The sequence below is a fragment of the Aotus nancymaae genome, unplaced genomic scaffold (genome assembly GCF_030222135.1).
Source record: "Aotus nancymaae isolate 86718 unplaced genomic scaffold, 86718_ANA_hifiasm-v0.15.2.pri h1tg000003l, whole genome shotgun sequence".
Lineage (NCBI taxonomy): Eukaryota > Metazoa > Chordata > Mammalia > Primates > Aotidae > Aotus > Aotus nancymaae.
In genome coordinates this window covers 63,122,234-63,144,109 of record NW_026988414.1, presented here as the reverse complement: position 1 = coordinate 63,144,109, position 21,876 = coordinate 63,122,234, and the positions used below count along the sequence as shown (strand labels likewise).

General features: G+C 35.1%; 1 protein-coding gene across 32 annotated transcripts in view; it reads right to left on the bottom strand.

Annotated features, from left to right (window-relative positions):
- Positions 1 to 21,876, bottom strand: part of PTPRD (protein tyrosine phosphatase receptor type D) — a 1,411,192-nt gene that overhangs the window by 183,223 nt on the left and 1,206,093 nt on the right. For 19 of the 32 annotated variants that reach the window (XM_064381700.1, XM_064381675.1, XM_064381734.1 and 16 more), the window contains 5 exons: positions 19,832 to 20,413; positions 9,110 to 9,243; positions 6,083 to 6,227; positions 2,565 to 2,870; positions 1,480 to 1,673 (listed from right to left, as the gene is read on the bottom strand). In XM_064381700.1, the coding sequence (XP_064237770.1) occupies positions 1,480 to 1,673; positions 2,565 to 2,870; positions 6,083 to 6,227; positions 9,110 to 9,243; positions 19,832 to 20,413 (1,361 nt within the window). The remainder of the gene's footprint in view (positions 1 to 1,479; positions 1,674 to 2,564; positions 2,871 to 6,082; positions 6,228 to 9,109; positions 9,244 to 19,831; positions 20,414 to 21,876) is intronic. The other 13 variants (XM_064381776.1, XM_064381777.1, XM_064381781.1 and 10 more) reach the window with 2 other exon arrangements.

Below are 21,876 nucleotides of genomic sequence, written 5' to 3'. Positions count from 1 at the left end.
ACAATGGTTGTATTGTTTTCTTTTTCATAACTGTAGACTTACAAGATAAAACAAAGCAATAATGGCTTAAGAAATTTAAACAATGGTAACTGCCTTTTTATAGGCACTACATAATAATCATTTATAAAAATTAAGTGAATGGGCCATTTCCAGTGTTGAAGGGATATTAGAAAGTTCTACCGCTTTTACAGAAGTGGCCTTGGGGTAGATAAGTGAGCCATGAATTCAGATCCCTTTACTTAGAATGTTTCAAAACTGAAGAAAACATGAAGACATTTGAGAGTTGACTTGTAATAAGACTTTGGGGTAAGTGCTTTCCTTAGAGCCACAGGATTATTTATTACTCTTATTTTCACAGTCAAGAATGTAGAACAGGGCAACCTGGTGCCGCAGTTTTCAACTTGCTTCATAATCTTTCCTACTTTCATACAAAGGAAGGTATTTTCATGTGAAATATATTTCAAATTTTTTACAAACTCCATCCTTTCCCTGCCAAGTCACCAATTTCTTGGCTAATGAAAGCATTCCAATGTTTGTAATATCCCATCCCCATTATATCTCATCACCATTTGACACAGCAAAGGTAAGCTAGTTTATGAGTTATGTACAATTTTCAGCATGGCAGTTACAAGTTGAAATCGTCATCTCCCTTTCAGGAAAATATGTAAAACACAAGAGAATTTATTATGAGACTATCTTTGAATCACCTCTAATTTATGAAAAACTTTGAAAATTTTCAGTGCTCTGCTTTAAAAAACTAATTACAAAACCAGATTGTGATACCACAGTTGCAAACCACTGCCCTAAGATGAATACAATTTCTCACATACTCAACTATTCATTTTTAGTACGTTCTTTTTTTTTTTTTTTTTTTTTTTAATCTTGGTTCAACATAAGGATCCCATTTATTCTCTAGGAAACGCTAATTTAATTTTAGTATCATTGCCATGATCTTCATTTTCTGGGACAGGAAACAATGACTTTCATGAAATATGTAATTTCATGAAGTAGTACTAAATAAAATACTGAGTATCTTTCCCTGACTATAAATGTCTATTCTTCAGTGGAAGAAGTCATACATTTAGAAACTAGCACAACTAAGTTCCAAGTCATTTTAGCACAGAAGAAAGCAGATTCTATTAGCAAAATTGCAGCTTAGAATTCTTCCCTTTGACTCAACTAAGTCAATCATTTTTTTGTAAAGGCAAACTCTGATATGGTTGTCAAGAGTTGGAAAATCTATATTTTAAGGAAACCATAACATGTTTTTAATCAGATTGAGTGTCATTTCATTTCAATTTCCTTCCTTACTTGACAGTAACTCTGATTGAAAAGATCAATATGTATCAATGTGTATTGAAAACTAGAATTTCATACAGGATTTTTTAAATGTTGAAAAACTAAAATAAGGCAAATTTCAATATATCAACCCCCAAAAAATTATAATATAGAAAGAGACACATAATTTCAGAGGCTTACCTGTGCATCAGCCAGCATGACATCTTTCAGCATGGGCTGGCCCTTGGGCTCACCATTTTCCATTCTCACATAATGCACCTGGTATCCTCTTATCTGGCCATGCTGTTTATTGGGCACGGGTGAGCGCCATGAGACTTTAACAGATGTTGAGTTGACAGCCTCTACCTCGACTTTGCGAGGAGGACCACTAGGAACTGGAACAACATCATTGGATAAAAGAAATTATAGGCATGTGTCCCACCCAATCAGAGCATTCTCTGCATTTTCTTTACTTGTTTTTTTTTTTTCCAAAAAATGGGTAAACCCACTATGTTTCCTTTGAAGAATACAAACATTTTCAACCAATGAAAATGCTTAACCAATCTGCTCTACCTTTTAAGAAAAGATCAAAAAACATGACCGATGCAAAAAAAAAAAAAAAATGGAAGAAAAAAAGAGTATCAGAGAACTAGAAAAACATGTAAAAAATGTACAAAAGCCAAGGAAGATGCTTTGAGGTTCAAAGCATTAAAGCACAAAGAGGTATAGCATTGAAATAATAACAAAAACTGGCTGTTGATTGTTGTGTGTTTTTTAAAGGTTTCTTTTTAAACAGCAGAATAAAAAGATTCTTGATTATATGGATTATCTTCTCTTTTTTTCTCATATCAAAGGTATTCCACACAAAAGATGCCAAAAATTGAATGTTGAGCATCAGTGTCTCTGAAATATGTAAGACAAAAAGGCAACAAAAAGATAAGAAGGTAGTTTTGAAAAGTTAACTTCAAAATGTAAAAGAAGTGACTAAAAAAGCCAAGAAAAACACAGAAGACTTTAGATGAAGGTACAGAGAAAGGCTGGATTGCAAGACCATAGGAGCCAACTGTTCTTTCAAAAAGAAGCAAATTACTGCATTGAGATTGAAAAAAGAAAAAAAAAAAAAGGCCAGGCTGTAGCAAAGAGAAGTCTTTGGCAAAAATACAAAAGTAACAGCAATGCTGGGTAAAAAGATGAGCAGAGAAAAAAGATTACTGTTAGCCTATTGAAAGACAGCAGACCAAGACTGTGTCAGAAGGGTGCAAACTGACGTAGCGGAGGCAACATACCATCTTCATCGGTTCGAATCAACACGGACAAGCTCTCAGGGCCGGGGCCGACATCCGTATGGGCCGTCACAGTGATCCGGTATTCAGTCCATTTTTCCAGCTGTTCCAAAAGGTATTTGGTAGTGTCCGAAGGAATTCCCAAAATCTCGTGAGGCTTGTCATCTTCCCCATCCACTGCAGTATACTTGATGGAGTATTCAGTGATAATGCCATTCTGTTTTTCCACTGGTGGAGGTTGCCAACTTACCAAAATACTAGTGGAACTTGGGCTGGTGCAACTAATGTCTTGAGGAGGAGCTGACGGCTCTTATTTTGGTAGTGAGTTAAAGGAGGATTTAAGTGAGAGGACAGGAGTGGTTGAAAAAAAAATGATAAAACAAAAGAAAAGGCAAAATAAATAAACGAACAATACGGACAAAACAAAAAGAAGGCTTTGAAACTTAAATTCTAACGACAAATTATGTACCTTGGCTTAGTAATATGAATAAACCAAAAAAATGAATTAATGACCAAAAATAATTGTTAAATAATGGGTGGGGGGACTATGTGAAAATGAAACCTTGAGATAATGGAGCCTCAAATAAAATTACCTACCTGCGATATAAATTCTTCTTCTAAACCAATCCCTCAGTATCTCTCACCCTCACTATACTGACTACCCAGCTTCAAAAAAGCTGCAAATAGTGCTAGTATTTACTTGAGGGTCTGATGATGCTTCACAGATGTTTGTTTCCAAGCTTTCACTTTTACATTCTAGAATAAGGATGGTTTACATACACTACTCAGTTGTGAAAGGCTTTTTAAGTGTGAAAAGTTACAGTAACTGCTAATGCCCTTCTATCGTTCTAATTAAAAATAAATAAGCAAACAACAAACATAAAAGGGTTCACTCTATCTGAAAAAAGGAGTTTGCCTGACCAGTTTTAATAATAATAAAAAAAAGTTCACTTAACATTGATCGTAGACCATACACAGTGAGCATGCAGAATCAATAAAGGATGAAAACGCAGAGTCCAAGATTTACCTACCCGAGGGCAATGTCAGGCTTGTTGATTCTGACTGTAACTTGTACTTACCCTACGTCAGCTTTCAGCTTTTTTATTATAACTCTTCTTGAGACACCTTTGCTAGTGAAAAATTAGATCCCACCAGCAAAATTTGGTAAAATCAATAATAATCAATTATCCCTTACAAAATGTCAATAACACAGCCATTAAAAAGAGCTTTTTTTTTAAACCCAAGTATCATATGGAAAAGATGTAACTTATGTGCAAACTTTCTTTCATTTTGTACATAATTATTCATACAACGTAGGGTTTATATTAGAGTTAAAAGATATACTTTCTTGCTGATCATTGTAAATAAAACTAGTCACTTTCTAAGCAATTATTTTCCATCCCATCAACCAAACATTATGATTTAAAAAAATTAAAAACCAATAAAGAATAACACAATTATTATCATAAATTATTTTAAACTTAATAATATATGTTCCTAAAGAAGAACTAACAAGTGGGCTAAGATACACAACTCCATAGGAACAATATATATTTTTAAAGGAATATATACGACAGAGTGAATAAAGCAATCCTATTTTTTTATTTGAATGTGGAGTTTGGGGATTTCCCCAGACTTTGTGAGTCTTAATATTATGGAGTGCCAGGTGTATCCAGTTGTTTAGGGGATTATCAGTCTTTCTTAATTTACGCGCCTTGTGCTCATTATTACAGTCAATCAGAATAAAAGCTCTCTGTATTGACAAAAAAGAAATCCTTGACAAAAAAGACAGCCTTGTAAATTTGGAATAAGATTTGCAAAACCACTAAAATCTCATTTTTATTGATTCTGACTAGAGGTTCTTATATCTCAAATTATAAAACTATTTTATATGCATTATCATTACTCATAATAAATTGAGTTGTTCATGTAACAGCAAGGACTCATTTGTAATTCTTTTTAAAAAGCTGATTTGGTTTTCACTGGGGCTATCTTAACACCTCCTATTTTGTGAGAATATATTCAACACCATTTGAAAATTTTACTTTAATGAAGAATAGATAAACGTTTGATGTGCTTATAAAAAGTCTATTAAATTTGTCTGTGTGTGTGTGTGTGTGTGTGTGTATATATATATATTAAAAACTGAGGTTATAAACCTTGCAAAATATAATATTGAAGCATGTAACATTTCTCTTAATTAAATGCTTGGTTTTAAGAAATTATCTTCTACAATACTATTTATTAGCCTGCCTAGAATTTAAAGCAGACATACAGAGAATACGTTAATTCACATGCTTCTGTCTTTAAATGAGAGAAAATTTTATGGGACTAAAGTATAATCACTAATAGATTAAACAGGATCGTAATCATTTTCATGTGAATAATCATGCTTTAAGAGGGAAAAACATAAATTTTATTATCAAAAAATCTTGAAAGATTTCAAGTTTCTATAGAAAATAAAATGATGTAAAAATTGCTTATTTATATGGAAGGAAATTAATCTTTTAACATAAGTTTCATGTTTGCAGATAGGTCTAAATGTGAGGTCAACAGAGCATTTTCTTGACAAAATTCAGTGTATTTCTACTATAGATATCTATTGTATAATTCACTATGTCAAAACGCTAATACAATACAAAATATTACACAAAGAAATCTAAGAAAATAACTCCACAAACTTTTCAATTCAAGGTAAATAGTATTTTTATGGATGAATTGTAGACACTTATTAATAAAAAGCAATTAATAGTATTATAAGCCACCAAACTTGCCATCAAAAACAATCTCCTATATAACACTTTATGCAAAATAATCTGCCCTGAGCAAAATTAACCCCCACTGTGATAAACACAGCTATGCTTAAGGGTAATAGTTCCAAAAAGAGATTGAACCTGAGGAAACAAAATAACTTAGAATGGCAAATATGCTTGCAATTATTCCATTGTTTCTAAATTTGTCCAGATATAGATTTTCTCTTAATGTTCCAAATTTCCACAGGGACTACTCACAGAGTTAGTAAGAAACAAGTCATAAGAGCTGAGCTTTTCTCAGAGAAGAAATAATTACATGAAATAAGGACTTGTTTGTTTGCAAAGCCAAAGCCGGTGTGGCTTAAAAAAATATAGTCTTTTTTTTTTGTCTTTTGCTGCCTCTTTCATTTCCCAAGCCCTCCTGTGATTATTTTTTAGGGTTCTCAATGTGAATTTTGCTTTAAAGCCTTATCATTCATTACACAGGGCCTGATCTAACTCCTTTCATCTACTTTTCACCCATGGAGGTCAACTAACTTCTTTAAAAGTCTTTCAATGTAGGAAGTAGGAAAGTGGGGTCCGTTATTTGGATCAAATGCGAAACCAAAATAAGTCATGGTTGTACTTTCATCTGTAAAGTGTGATGCATACTAACCTAAAGACTACTATTAAGCCTATCAGCAGATTTGTTTGTTGGTAAAGGTGAAAACTAGCAACATCTCCCAGTGGAAATAAAAAGGCAGAAAGTAAGCAAAGAGAGACACCTACTTGACTGCATGGTTCTAGCTGATATTTCCGCAGTAGAAGCACCCAGGCCTTGGGGAGAGCGTGCAGCCAGACGGAAGTAGTATAAGCTGTTTGGTTTCAGTCCTTGCAGCCTATATGATGTCCCTGGCTCAATGGTAATTCGTTGCTGGAAGCAATAAGAGAATGTGGTCATCTTCAGTAAGATTCATGAAAATACTTTTTAATCACACTGTCTGGAACATCAGATTTCTATCATCAGGATTATTATCTCATTAAAAAATCACCTGAAGAGTCAATAGTGAGCATCCAGGGTTATACTGAGAAAATTATACAAAGAAAATCTCAGTTTAAAAGGCAAGTTTCTACAAAGGTAACTGAAGTAAGGGAACTCAGAGATCTTTAAAATTTTGACACAGTTCACCAAATACATCAGATAAGAGAAACACTGAGAGGCCAACACCCATGATTATGTTCTGCCCTTAAATGTGTGTATGTTGCTGTGACACAGACCGCAATAGAAGCTGACACCTGCCCCTGGGAGTGGAATATGCTCAACATGTGCAATTTTAAGATGTCTACTCATCTCCCATGACCTTCTGAAATCTCAATTGGAGGCAAAGAAAATATGACCAGAAGTACCAATGGTAACCAGTATACAATTTACAAGAGGTTGCTATAAAAGAGATTTGAAATTCCCAAGTTTTGATGGGATAAAAATCACACTAGTCACTAAAGAAAGTTGAATAATTTATCTGAAACCACATTATTACCCTAGGGTGATCAAAATAACTGAAAAACTTCCTTTCTTTCTTTGTGAATATAGACCCCGCAGCCAGAAAAAAAATACACTGGCAAACTTGCATGGACTTTTGAAATAAGATTTCGTTAATCAAATGCTGTAACTCTCACCTCCCATGCTTAATGCCATTTAGCAAAAATGTAAGTGTCTATGGGCAATCAATCTTGAATATCAGCCTATAGCAAATCTTATAATGCGAGTAAGTACATAATCTAGTAATGGTGTGTGTAATCTTAAGGCTTTTTATCAAATGGCGTTTGCTATTCACACAAACAAATCAGTTAAGAAGAATTCAAATATAAAACTAGAGACACCATCCCTAGGATGTTCTGGCTTACAAATACAAAGGTTTTCAGAACTTAATAGATCCACCAAATAAGAAATAAAGAAATTCCCCAAATAAGCAATTATAGAGCATAGTAGCTGTGCCAACATTCAAGCATCCATAGTATTCTCAAAAGACCATGATTCTCCTTTACTCTTTGTATGTATGTATGTATGTATGTATGTATGCATGCATGTATTTTAGTTTGCTGATGACGTCTAAAATAATTTAATGCTGATTTATGCCTTACAAAAAACATCAATAGCTCAAGTTGTACCACGAATACTTTAAGTCACATCTGCATTCACTATATAACTTTTGAGTGCTTGATTTATATTGGCTTTGTTAGCTAAATGTAAAAGCACTGAATTTAAAACCTATTCTTTTGAGATTCTGCTCAATTCAAACAGATGTAATAAAATAGAGTTTACAAGAACATATTAATTTATTATAACATTCAAAATTATGTACTGCAAGTTAATTGATAATAGTTAATTTAGTAGATGAGGTTTTTTTTTTTTTTAGATATTCCTTATTAGAATTCAGGGACTGTTTCACTTTGTGAAGATCTTTTTTTTTTTTTTTTTTTTTTTTTTTGAGACGGAGTCTCGCTCTTGTTACCCAGGCTGGAGTGCAATGGCGCGATCTCGGCTCACCGCAACCTCCGCCTCCTGGGTTCAGGCAATTCTCCTGCCTCAGCCTCCTGAGTAGCTGGGATTACAGGCACGCGCCACTGTGCCCAGCTAATTTTTTTGTATTAATAGAGATGGGGTTTCACAATGTTGACCAGGATGGTCTCGATCTCTCGACCTCGTGATCCACCCGCCTCGGCCTCCCAAAGTGCTGGGATTACAGGCTTGAGCCACCGCGCCCGGCCGAAGATCTTTTTTCAGATAAAAAATGCTACAAGGCATAACAAAATGACTTGTGTGAGTGGAGTTCTCAAATATAGTGCCATTAACTCTTTTTGCCTTAATGTTCCCCATTGGATTTCAAAATAATAAAAGAAACATTTATTACTATTATGTATTCCCATTCTGCAAATGTTAGATGTATCTCAATATCAACTTCTACAATGTATTCAAACTGCACTCAAGAGGCAGCAGACCCTAGCGGTTAACAACAGACTCTGGAACTCAACTGCCTAAACTCAGATCCCAGCTCTGCCATTCACTAGTATGAGACTTTGAGCAAATTATTTATTTTTTTTTCCATGCCCCCATTTTATTAGATGTCAAAGAGATTAATAAGAAAGTCTAGCTGCAGTACTACCGTAAAAATCAGATGCATTTTTGAAGGTGAAACCTTAGAACAGTGCCTATTAATGAGTTAATTATATTGATTCTCAGTGACTATCAACAACCGCCATACCTTCTACAATCTGTAATTTTATTTGCACAGCATACTCAAACGTTATATACACTCACCTTCATACCAAACACTTTTTAGCAAACAAATAAACATTTGCTATGAGAAACTCTTGAAACCGGTGTGGAAAAATTCATCTAGCCAAGGACTTTCATTAACATATAGAGCTAATTTAGTCACCTGTTCCCACAGTGACTTAAAGGCTTTCATGCAGAAGAGAAAGAAAGTCCCCAAGTCTCAGTGAGTAATTATACTTCCATAACCTGATACGTCTATGGAATTTGGAAACCTGTTAGAAGCATATTCCAACAGGATCAAGAGTTATTTTGTTTTGTTTCTCCCCAAAATCTCCAAATAACAACTCTTGTTTTTTTTTCTTTTGTTTGTTTGTCTGTTTGTTTTGTGGGTGGGGGGAGGGTCAAGTTCCTCTTTTAATTAGTAAATCTTTTCCATCACGGTCCTCAATAGCTATCTGACCAAGAATGTGGTAAATACAATAAAAGAGGTGGCCCAATGTAATAAATAATTCCCAGGGTGAGAAGCACTACAGTCTTACCTCCTCTCCGTGCTCCCCATCTTTATAGACCAGTTCATAGTTGGCAATGGTATCTGAACGTGGAGGTGTCCAAGACAACAAAATACTTGTTTCAGATTCAGGTTCTGCTTTGAAGTTTAGTGGCTGCCCTGGTACTAAAAACAGGGAGGCAAAGGATTGAACTCATAATTACTGTGAGTATTCGCAAAGTTCTTCCATTAGTGTATCTGTTTAAACCTTTCGAAACCTGTACACATGTATCAGCTTAGTGAAAAACCAAGCTCCTTTACATTGTCCAAGTGAACCTCTTTGTATACAGGGCAAGAACGATGTTATAAATCCTGCTCTGGAGTAACAGAACACCTACACAAGATACAGTAGAACTAACAAGTGTAAAGTACATGAGCCTCTGAATTCCAGTTTAAGGATAAAATTCTTTACTTCATGAAATGGTTGTGATAAATAATATAATATATATAAAGTACCTGAAATATTGCCAAAAGCATAATAAGTGCTAAATACCTGAAAGTACTGTTATTTACAACTGAGTGGGAACTTACTCTCTAGCACTACATGTAACATTAAAAATTATTTCCAATTACATTTATAAAATCCTACCTTTACTTCATTAACAAAACCTACAGGCAACCAGAATCACTCAGCATTTTTGCTTACCAGCCCACACTTTGAGAGGTGTAAAAAAGGAAAAACAACACAACTCTACCACTTAGAAATAATTACTTCTAATCTCTAAACTATGTTCAATTATTTAACGCACTTCACCTAATACAAACGAAATATTGTCCCTAGGGCCACGAAGCTAAACTACTACAAAAATCAAGAAGTTTATAGAATACACTTATGATTAGAAATATGGTAACTTATAGAGATCATCTATAATTCTCATATTACCCATGTAATCTATTTAATAGATAATTTGAAAGGGCTGTTCATCAGCTATAATAAAGAATTGGAAGTCTATTAGGTTTAAAACACCTTACTCAAATGTACTAGAGTAAGTTTTCATAACTTAAACTTCCTAGTCAACACCTAAGCCTATCAGTTCCCCTCTATCCATTATATACAAGGCTGAGTCAGGGTGTCAACGGCACATATATTCGTACGTTGTTCTTGGCCACTGTCTGCTCTGATTGGTGAGTGCCCATGCTTTCCAGTTGTTAAACATTTTGATCATTACTCTTGATATTATGGCATGTCTCAATGTGCTGTGGCTGAACATATGTACATGTTCCCTCAAGTTTAAATGAGAATTGCATTTACATTTAAAGAAAAAAAGAGAACAACAATACTTTACAGCAGAGGAGTAAAAAAAAAACATCTAAAGTGTGCTTTACAACATCTAAAGTGGCAACTTCAGCAAAAACATTTTAAAACACATATAATACAGTATAATTTGTAGTTGAAAAGAAGCCTTTGGAGAAAATGTATTGCTTTCCTTTTCTTTTATAGTTACGTACCTGTAGCATAGCTTTAGAAAATGCCCTTTGTTAAAGCAGTCTGCAAGAATGATTGGTAGAATCCCTAATAATTTTATTCCTCTAGTAAGTCAGCTTCTGTGTGTGTGTGTGTGTGTGTGTGTGTGTGTGTGTAGGAACACATGTTTGGACCGACGCTTAAGGTCACAAATAATCAGTGCTTCATATTTCTAGTTGCCTTCATCATCTTTTCTCTCTCTCTTTTTAAAAATCACAGGCCTCGAGATTCTCGTTGATTTGATGCCTCTGGGAATTTACTTTCTGAACAGAGTATCACATTTTTTCCCCCAGTACCTGCCCAGTGGGTGACCTAACACAATCATTCAGATTGAAAGTCAGAGGCAAAAGAAGATAAAAGATCTAGAAGCAAGAGGAGGAGGGACAGACAGAGAGGAATAAAACACAAACAGGCAAATTGCAAAGCAAATGGGAAATGCATTGTTTCCAAAAGGGAAATACGGAAAGCACTGGCAGAAGCAACAATGCAAACAAGAGTGATGAGATAGATGGGAAAATGATGACAGAATTCTAATATTCTCATGATAAAAAGGTTTCTCAGCCTAAAAATGCACACATACGCCTATGTACACAGTCATTTACTTTTTCCTAGTTTTACTTGCTTCTTTCTTTCTCCCCATTTCCTGGGAAACAAGAAAGTCTGTGTTAACTCCTGAGTCACACCAAACCAGAGTACAGTACGGCCAAGAATTAGAAACACAGACAGCATTGAACGGCTGCTCTCCGGATAATAATTGCTTGTTATGCATTTCCTCCCTGCCTAATGCTAATAATAAATTGACATTGATTGAAAACATCTTGGAAAACTAATTAACTTCTTCTTTCTTAAACAGTTTACTTTTTGCTTTTAATTTGTCTCGAGCAAATTCCCGGTTGGTCTCAATACTTCATTCTTGTTTAGTGACACAAGCTTCATCTGATCTTCTAATTCGGTTTTTTTCTATTAAGAACCCCTTCCTTCTAACTAATGACTTAAGTAGTCACATCCACATCTCAGAGGGTACACTGTCCTTTTAATTCTTGCATAACGCTAAGTGTTGGCTAGACAACTAGATGCAAAGTGTCTTCATCTAACGTATAGGGGGTTCTCTCCCATTCCTTCCTTATCCTTCTTTTGAAACGGTTCAGAGGGTAACTTCATTTATTAAATTTTAAACTTGTGATGCAGGCTTAGGCATGGTGACTCACATTTGTAATGCCAGTGCTTTGGAAGGTCAAGCTGGGAGGAAGGCTTGAAGCCATGGGTTCGATACCAGTCTAGGACACACAGCAAAACCCTGTCTGTACAAAATAGTAAAACTTAAAAAAAAAAAAATTAGCTGGGCATGGCAGAACATGCCTCTAGTTTCAGCTGCCTGGGAGGCTGAGGTGAGAAGATCACTTGAGCTCAGGAGGGTGAGGCTACAGCGAGCAGTGATTGAGCCACTGTACTCCACCCTGGACAACAGGATGAGATCTTGTCTCTAAAAAAATTAAATAGTAAATAATGTATAAAATAAACATGTGGTGCAAACAAAAGTGCTTAGAGGTGTCAGAAAATTTAGATGAGTGAGAAGACCATATGGGGCCTGGAGTCCGGTGCAGAGTGCCCACCCTACGTGAAGAAGGGCCGCAGGCCATGCTCGCTGACAGCAGATTGCTGCTTTGTGAAATGTGGGCCCACTCTTGTCTCAGCTTCAGATTTTCTTCACAGAAGTTGATCATGAACCTTCCAGGTAAAATCTTTCCATTCTTAATTACTAAAAGTTAATTGAATTTTAAAAACACTGTATGGGGCAAAATGTTTCTACAGGTTAGATTCAGCATATGGGCCAGGACCATAAAATAACCTTTCAGGATCTCATGCTCCAGACTCATCAACAGCTTAAGGGTGCACTACTCAGACTTCCTCAAAAATTGAGGATGTCCCTAAAATACCACTTCCTCAGGGCATTTGATCAGATTTGAATTCACCACCACGAAGCTGAAGATGCAAAGGAATAGAAATAAAAAAGTATAAAATGAATGGATGTATTTCTTAACTCCTATTATTAGTCCTAATGGGTATAATATATGCATATAAGAAAACACTTTAGGGAAATCAGACTGTCATACTTGTTTTCTCTGTAACACTTGAGACATAGGAGTACTTTCATTGATTGTCAATTGAATTTTTATACCAAATCTTCTGGCTACAGAGGTTCTATTTTATATTTATTATATTAATGTTTTCTCTATATATATGTTTATATGTATTTATACATACAAATGCATAAATGTAAACATTTACTTAGATTTTATTTATTTATTTATTTATTTGTTTATTTTGAGACAAGGTCTTGCTCTATCACCCAGGCTGGACTGCAATGGCACAATCATGGTTCACTACATGGTTATCTACAGCTTTGACCTCCGGCTCTCAAATGCTCCTTCTGCCTCAACACCCACCCCCACCGCCACCACTCCCCGAGTAGCTGGGACTACAGGTCTGTGCCATAATATCCGGCTAATTTTTAAATTTTTTTTGTAAAGACAAGGTCTCAATATGTTTCCCAGAGTGGTCTCGAATTCCTGGGCTCAAGGAATCCTTCCACATTGGCCACCCAAACTGCAGGGAGTACAGGTGTGAGCCACTGTGCCTCACCTTCCTACCTAGATATTTGATGCTCTCGCAATCATTACACATCACACTTTCTCACTGGCATATTTTTTACCTTCACTTACCAGTCCCTTGTCTATGTATATCTTATTTTATTAAAAATAAGTATTTTATTTTTATTTTATTCAAGAGCTCTTCTGTGTTGTAACATTTCTTTCACATTAACTGAACATAAATTTTATAAGAAAATTTGAGATTCTGGGAAAATCATGGGCAAACAAAAACAACAAATGCAGACCTTTAAGCACAGTTACTCCATATTCAAAGGAGAGATATGATATTGATCATAAATGAAATTTAGAATAGAACATGGAAAGCAGAAATAAAATAAGTAAAAATTTTAATTTAATATATTTAAAAAGTCATTATATACTGTAAAGGTAAGTCCTTCCTCTTGATTACTTATTTAATGTCCACAAGGAAATAGATATATGAGCTATCAAATCCCTAAAATAAGATTATAATCCCACTGACACATGTTAAGTACTTGAATATTACTATAATTATACTCTCTCTCTATATATATATGTGAAAGCAACTTAAAGAAAAAGGATAAAAAAAAGTAACAAAGGAGAAACCTTCACATTATCTGAAATGCTGATATATTAGAAGAGATTAATATTGGAATAAAATTTAGAGATTATTCCTAAAGAAAGGTTGACACAGATCGCACTGTAAACAACAGTTTCATCTTGCTATAGTATAATATGAAATATGACCAAAGATACTAGAAAACTCATGGTTGCTAAAATATCTAATATTTTAATAAGGTATGTATTTTAAAATGTGTGTATCTAGCATATTGAAAAATGATAGTAATAACAATAAAAGTGACAGCCAGAATTATAATGGTAGTAAAACAAAACAAAATTCAAAACAAAGAGTCTGATCTGTAAGTGCCACAAATGTATCATTGACAAAATAAGTACTTAATGCATAAGCATCGGCACAAATCTTACTCTCAACTGTCATTAAATACAAAGGAGAGTAAGTTAAATTTTATTATAGTTGTATTTATATCCAGTGCTCCTTTATTCACTGTGAAAACTATTCAGAAAAAGCATTTAAATTGGACTCATAATTTTGGTTATTAGAAAGCAGTCTTTTTCTAGTTTGCTTGTATAAACCTGTTGACATACACTAATGAAATGATTTATAAAGTTCTGGAAACCTAACAGACTTTGTCTCTAATGGTCATAGCTTTTATTTTAATACTTTTGCAATGCCCAGAATTTGTAATAGCAATAACATCTCTAAAATGTTTGATACTACTCATTAGTATTTATTTGACTAATATATACAATTCTTTATCTTTTGAAGGCATATACTGTTAAAGATATATCTATATAAGTCAGATGATTTTCAAGAATCTATTAAATGAATAAATGTAATCAGAGGTCAGACATGCTTTGTAAAGAAAGTTCAGAAAAAAGACACATATTAGGATTTAAGATTTATAATGCCTCTACTTAGCATGAACATTAAGCAACATTTATTTTAATGCATTAGATTTGAGATTTAATTTGTTACTTTTTAATCAGAGTTTTATTTGTACTTCTTCTATAAAATATAGTTACCCTATGCTCTTGGTATAACTATCTTTATAAGAAAACTATAGGACATCCTTTTTCCTTCCTAAATGTGTTTTCTAATAAGGAAATAGTTTTCTAGCTTAATACAGATACTTCCCTTGTCAATGGCCATATAGTCTCCATATTTTCAAGGTAAACTAGTTGCGAGTGACTTTGTAATGCCAGAAGTTAGAACTATGGAGAACTGGGAAGACTGACCCATATTTCAGAAAATAATCATCTCAACGAAAAGTTTTTTCATATTTAAAACCATTTAAAGATTACTCAACACAGTCAACTGTACTAATATTCACAATTAAGGAGAAATACTCTCTTAATCGACTGTAAAACAGACAGATCATATTCTGATTTTCTGTATTACCAGAAATATACAAATTTACATCAATCCTTGACTTACATCCATCTTACATCTGTGTGACTCATATTAGATAAAATCAAAAGTAAGACTTCTCTCTTAAACTCATTTTGATCCTAAATACTGTTCTTTTAGAATCTGATTTCAAATAGAAATAGGAATGTGAATGTCACAGAAAGATAATAAAATTAAATGAACACCTTTTAGACACAGAAGACATCAAAATGTACATTTCTGTGTATTTTTTAAAATGTGTATTTAATTAAATGTACTGTGTATTTAATTAAAATGTACTTAAATTTCTATGTATTGTTGATCAGTAAATTTGTATAGGGTTAGAAAAGAAAACTGCAGTGAAAACAATCATATCCTTAAATTTTGTATTCATGAGGTTATTATTCTAGCAATCATCCTAAGAATTCCTTGCTCAGTAACCAGAAAAAGGAGGAGCTCAGCATTAATTACATCAGAACTAACATCACTGTTTTTGGAAGGTGTCCACCAATACTCTCGGGTCTTTTTAATTAAGCCTATAGAGCAGATCAAATCACTGTGCTATTTTGGAGGGTTTGTTTTACCCTATTGATCTTGGCAGGCAAAGTCATTACATCACAACATATCTTCTCAATCAATGGGTATTTTAAAAGTACTACTATTATGGAAGAATCTTCGAAATATCTTCATGTGAAAAAGTCAGTCAAACAGAGTGGGATTCTAATGTATCCACGGCCCATTCATCTAAATTTTCTGAGTTCTGTCATTAAATTAAATCAAAGCTTTTGAAAGTAGAGTCCCAAGTTCATAGTAACTCAATTGCCCTCTGATAATACTACCTTCACTGAGTTATGATTCAATGTCATATTCTGTCCACTGGTAATGTAAAAAACTCAAGATATGGTGTATCTTTTTAAACATTACTTCTACATTTTTCAATAAATTGTGACTGAAGGCATTGGTGTTTTTCATTTAGCGTTCTAAATACAAGGATTCTCACAATTGTCAAAGATACACATTTTGGTTGAATTAGGTTTAGAAAAAAATTTGTTTCTTAATCTTCCTGTCATCAGAAAATAAAGATACGAAATACTGTAGATTTCTATGTTTAAATCGGTGCTTATTAAATTTAGAGCCAAATTTAGCCTAATTAATTTAAAGTTAGTCAAATTTCAGCCAAATTTAGTGCTTGAGTGTAATGATCTTTCATAAACAAGTTCTTCCTTCCACTTCTTTTAGATAAACTTAGTTTTTTTTTTTCTTTTTTAAATGTTTTCATATACTTCTGCACTGGAATAATCTAATAGCTACCTCAATAATTCAGAAGTTATGTATAATTCTTAGATAAATATATGAATAAATGAAACAACTGTGTTTTTCTCTCCTGCCTCTTTTCATTTATTGAATACCTAGGTGGGCATAAAACACACAAAAACTATTACATTAACAAATTATTAACTTAAAAGGTAATGGTAGTTGATATGATTTGGCTCTGTGTCCCCACTCAAATCTCATCACAAACTGTAATCCCCACGTGTCAAAGGAGGGCCCTGGTGGGAGAGGACTGAATAATGGGGGTGGTTTCTCCTATGCTGTTCTGGTGTTAGTGAGTGAGTTCTAACAAGATCTGATGGTTTTATAAGGGGCTCTTCCCCCTTCGCTCTTCTCTCTCCTGCCACCATGTGAAGAAGGTCCTTGCTTCCCCTTCCCCTTCTGCTATGACTGTAAGTTTCCTGAGGCCTCCCCAGCCATGTGAAACTCTAAGTCAATTAACCCTCTTCCTTGTAAACTACCCAGTCTTGGATTTTTTTTTATAGCCGTCTGAAAATGGACTAATACAGTAGTTAAAATTATCCAGGATCCCTGGATTTAAATTCTGCTTTTCCACTTAGTAACCTTAAGACCCAAGGCAGGTTTCTGAATTACTTTTTATCCTCTTTGATCTTCAATTTACTCATTGGCAAATGTTTTGTGAGAATAAATCCATGTAAATTTATAGCATAGGGTGTCCTGCATATGTTAGCCACCATTATGATGATTATATTTTACTTATTAAGTTATAAAATGATTCTCTCCATTATCTAATCTATACCCTGTTATAAATTTTACTGCATCTCACAAAAATCCACATGTTGACATCCTCATCCACAGTACCTCAGAGCATAATCTTACTTCAATATAACCTTTGCAGATGGAATTAGTTAAGATGACATCATAAGAGTGGCCCTGGGCCAGGCACAGTGGCTCACGTCTGGATTCCCAGCGCTTTGGGAGGATCACCTCAGGTCAAGAGTTCAAGACCAGCCTGGACAACATGGTGAAACCCCCACCTCACTAAAATACAAAAGAAAAAAAAAAAGAGTGGCCCAAAGTCCATCATTACTAGTGTACTAATAAAAAGGGAAATTTGGGCACAGGCATGCTTACAGAAAGAACATAATGTATAGATGAAGGTAGTGATCACATGATGCTTCTAAATGCCATGGTACAACAAAGATTTCCAGCAAACTAACAGAAGTCAGGGCAGCTGCATGAATTACATTTCCCTCACAGCCTTCAAAAGGAATCAATCCTGCCAACGTCTTGATCTCAGACTCCCAGGCCCAAGAACTGTGAGACAACAGATTCCTGTTGTTTAAACCACCTAGTATGTGGTTCTTTTTTCCAGGAGCACTAGAAAACAAACCACTACACTCTGTAAAGGTGGTTAGTATTAAAGACTAGAAAACTAAAGTTCAGAGAGAGGTAAAATAACTCATTCATGGTGACAGCTAATAAAGGATACCTTGGGATTCAAACCCTGGTTATGTTACTCCAAGACCAGGGATTGAAAAGATACCACAGCTGAAAAACTTAAAAAGCTCAAAGTGGAATATATCTAATTCCTTAAAATTTGTTAGTAGTTAGGTAGCTGCTAAAACAGTATAATAAAAAGCAATCTCATCGTAGTTGACCACTTTTAGTTAAGAAAAAGCAGAACAAGATTTATAGATTTCTACATTTTCCAGTGAGAAGCTTTTCTGGTAAGAATAGACTACAGTAATTTCCTTCACATTAATATAGCAAACGAATATAGAAGTACTGCAAATGGACATAGAGAAGATACATGGATAGTTTTTAATACAACTGTGGTGAGACATATTTTTATAGCTAGCTTTCATACAGTGTAGTAGAGAAAAGAGTAAATCCATGTACAAGCCAATGAGAATCAAATAATGGCATGAAAATAAAGCCAGGCAAACTATTAATATAAATGTGCTCTGAGATTCCTAGAAGCAAGGACAAATAGTTAAACACACTCCGTATAAAAACCATGACATGAAAACAAGTCAGTGATTCACAGGTTTCAGTAAGATAGATGATAGATAGATGTATCTATCTATCATCTAGTTCTGGCATCTGAGAAAATTTATTAATTTATTGCCAGGATTAGCAATGAGTCATGTCTACAGACTATACTGTCTCAAATAATATGGTTATTATGTAGATTTCAGAATAAGCCAACAGTATGTTGCCAAAACATTAGTAGATTAATGCAGGTTTGAAAGATGCCAACACAATGAGGAGTCAAAGGAATAGCTCTCAGATGCTCAAGAATAATCTTTTTTTTTTTTTGAGATGGTGTCTTGTCAGTCTATTTCCCAGGCTGGTGTGCAGTGGCACAATCTCAGATAATTGCAAACTCCACCTCCCTGGTTCAAGTGATTCAGCTACCTCAGCCACCTGAGTAGCAGGGATTACAGGCGCCTTCTACTATGCCCAGATAATTTTTGTATTTTTAGTAGAGAGGAGGTTTTGCCATGTTGGCCAGGCTGGTCTTGAACTCCTGACTTCAAGTGATTTGCCCACCTCGGCCTCCCAAAAGTGCTGTGATTACAGGCATGAGCCAATGCACCTCGCTCAAGAATAAACTTTAGAAGAGACCTGTTATTTTATATTAGCCCGAAGCAAAACTGATTACCTTGAATCAAAGACCAAAGAGGTTTGATATCCTTTTAGGAATATAAAACCAATGGGAGGGCCAAGTTTTCCTTGATAAAATAGTGTGCTATCTCTTGTAGCTCTTAGTAAAGTTAGCAAATCAGGTACCAGAGTTTGATCTGAGACACTGGTAACTGTCTTTCTTCATCCTCTGAGGCCATACAAAGAAAAACAGAAATTAAAGCCATTCGGAGAGTATTTATTTTTAAGCCAGTAGCTTCTGGCAAATATAGGCCATTTAAGTACCCAAGGCCCTGGAACAGTTTTATTTTTCAGCTTTGTCTTGAACCATCCAATCTTACACAAATTAAATATTTTTTTTGAGACAACTGTACCATGCTAGCTATTATAAAGAAGTGTAGTTTTTCTATTCTCAAAACATTGCATGGGGGAGACATTTTTCAATCTCATGCAGAGAAGTCTTCAAGTCATTCCCATACAAATTAAAAGAAGGAGTGCTAAAGGCACTGCTTTGCTTAAAATGATTATTTACTTTTTCAGATGTCCATGCTTGTTCCTTTTCAGATATCTATCATCTCTTGCTTTGAAGCCTTAAATCTCAACAATTAAAATTTATACCGTCTTTGTTCTTTCTTTGTTTTGGTCCTTCTCACCTTTTTGCACCAGCCCTTCCCTCCTCCCCTACTTCCCAACCTGAACCAAACTTACCTCCTGTCTGAGTGATGACTTGTATGTCACTTGAAAGTGGGCCATCTCCAATTGAGGTAAAAGCCAGGACTTTGACAGAATATGTTTTCTGGGGCACTAAGTTGCCAATAGTAGTGATTTGGCTGTCAGCTACGTTGTGTTTCATCCAGTTGTTGACATGCTGAGTGGGATCCATTGTATAATAAACTCTATATCCTTGGATCTGTCCATTTGGCTCTTCAGGTTCCTTCCACTGTACCAAAATGGTGGTCGAACTCAACATTCGTGCCTGGACATCCCTCGGGGCACTGGATGGCGCTTGCTCTGAGGTTTGTGTCAGCACAGGTTCGCTGGGAGGCCCCCGCCCAATGTTATTGACAGCAACAACCCTGAATTCATAATCTGAGTAGGGACTTAGTCCAGCGACACTGTAGCGCGTGGTCGCCACCCCATCAATTTCTTTGTAAGGTTCCTCAGAGTTTTTAGGTTTATGCTGAATGATGTAATAAGACACAGGCTCAGGGTTCCCAGAGTCCCACGTCAGTGTGATGCTTGTAGCTGTGCTCTCGGTCACTACAGGAGTTCCTGGAGGTTTGGGTAAGGCTTGGGTGGGGGAAGATAAAAGACAATGACTACCCATCATCCCTATAATGTTTCAAGTATCTAAAAACTCTACTATGACAATGACAGGATTATGTATCTACTGGAGATTTAATTAAATAAAATTACAGCAAAGAATAATTTTCTGAGTAGCCAAGAAGTACAGTAAAACATACATAAGTGATACAAATTCTGCTTTTGCCAGAAGGGCTTGATAGCATATTTTTAGGCTTGTATCCAAATCCTCTACTTATTAACTAAGTGATCCTGCATGCATTCCTTAACCTCTCTTTGTTTTAGTTTCCTCATGTGAAAATGGGAAAAACAGTAGTATTTAAGTTGTATTGTACAGCTGTATGTAACTGTATTTCATGGGTTTGCTGTGAAGATTACTGAGCCAATCCACTAAGAATATTAGAATGTAACTGGAACCCACAAAAAACCTTACTATTAGTTGCAGTTATTACTATTCTTACACTAAAAGCTTGGCCAATTAGCCCCTTGCCCCAATAAATAAATGCTGTAACTGACATACCAATACACAATGAAAAGAACAAAACGTGGAGTACGTTGGAATGAAATTAAATTGCTATGAAAGAATGGCATCTATGTTGTTGTAAGACATAGTACCATTACTAAAAATTTTCTTATAAATAATCTAATGAAAAATTTTAAGGTAAAAAAGAATAGAAATTTCAAATCAGTGTTTTATTCTTAATATTTAAAAACGCTGAAGGAACTAAAGGCACATTCACAATCACTTTTTAAAGTATTATATCTTTTTTTTTTTTTTTTTTTTTTGAGACAGAGTGTCACTCTGTCACCAGGCTGGAGTGCAGTGGAGCAAACTTGGCTCACTGCAACCACCGCCTCCCGGGTTCAAGCGATTCCCCTGCCTCAGCCTCCCGAGTAGCTGGGACTACAGGCACGTGCCACCATGCCAGGCTAATTTTTCGTAGAGAAGGGGTTTCACCATGTTGGCCAGGATAGTCTCCATCTCCTGACCTCGTAACCCACCAGCCTCGACCTCCCAAAGTGCTGGGATTACAGGCGTGAGTCACCACGCCCGGCCTATATTGTCATATTAATATGTATTCCATATCAGAAATATCTGATGTAGTTACATGACAAATATTTGCAATAAAATCCATCTTTTTAGAGATCTAATTGTTTCCTTTTAGCACAAGAATACAACTAAAAATAATACTAATTAAAAATATAAACCGTATTCCTTGGTGACCTCCTATTCAAGTGCCTTACTCTAAACAACCATTCTGAATGGCAGTGATACAAGGGTAGGAAGGGGAATTTTAATAGTTGACTCTTTAGAGAAAACCCAAAGCGTAACATTCATATAATGAGCCCATTAGTGTCCCTGTTTCCCTATCAATATAAAGGCAAGAAATATAACACCCCCTAGAATGGCAGCTTTTCAAGAGCAGCAAACTTGTATTTCTGACTTACTG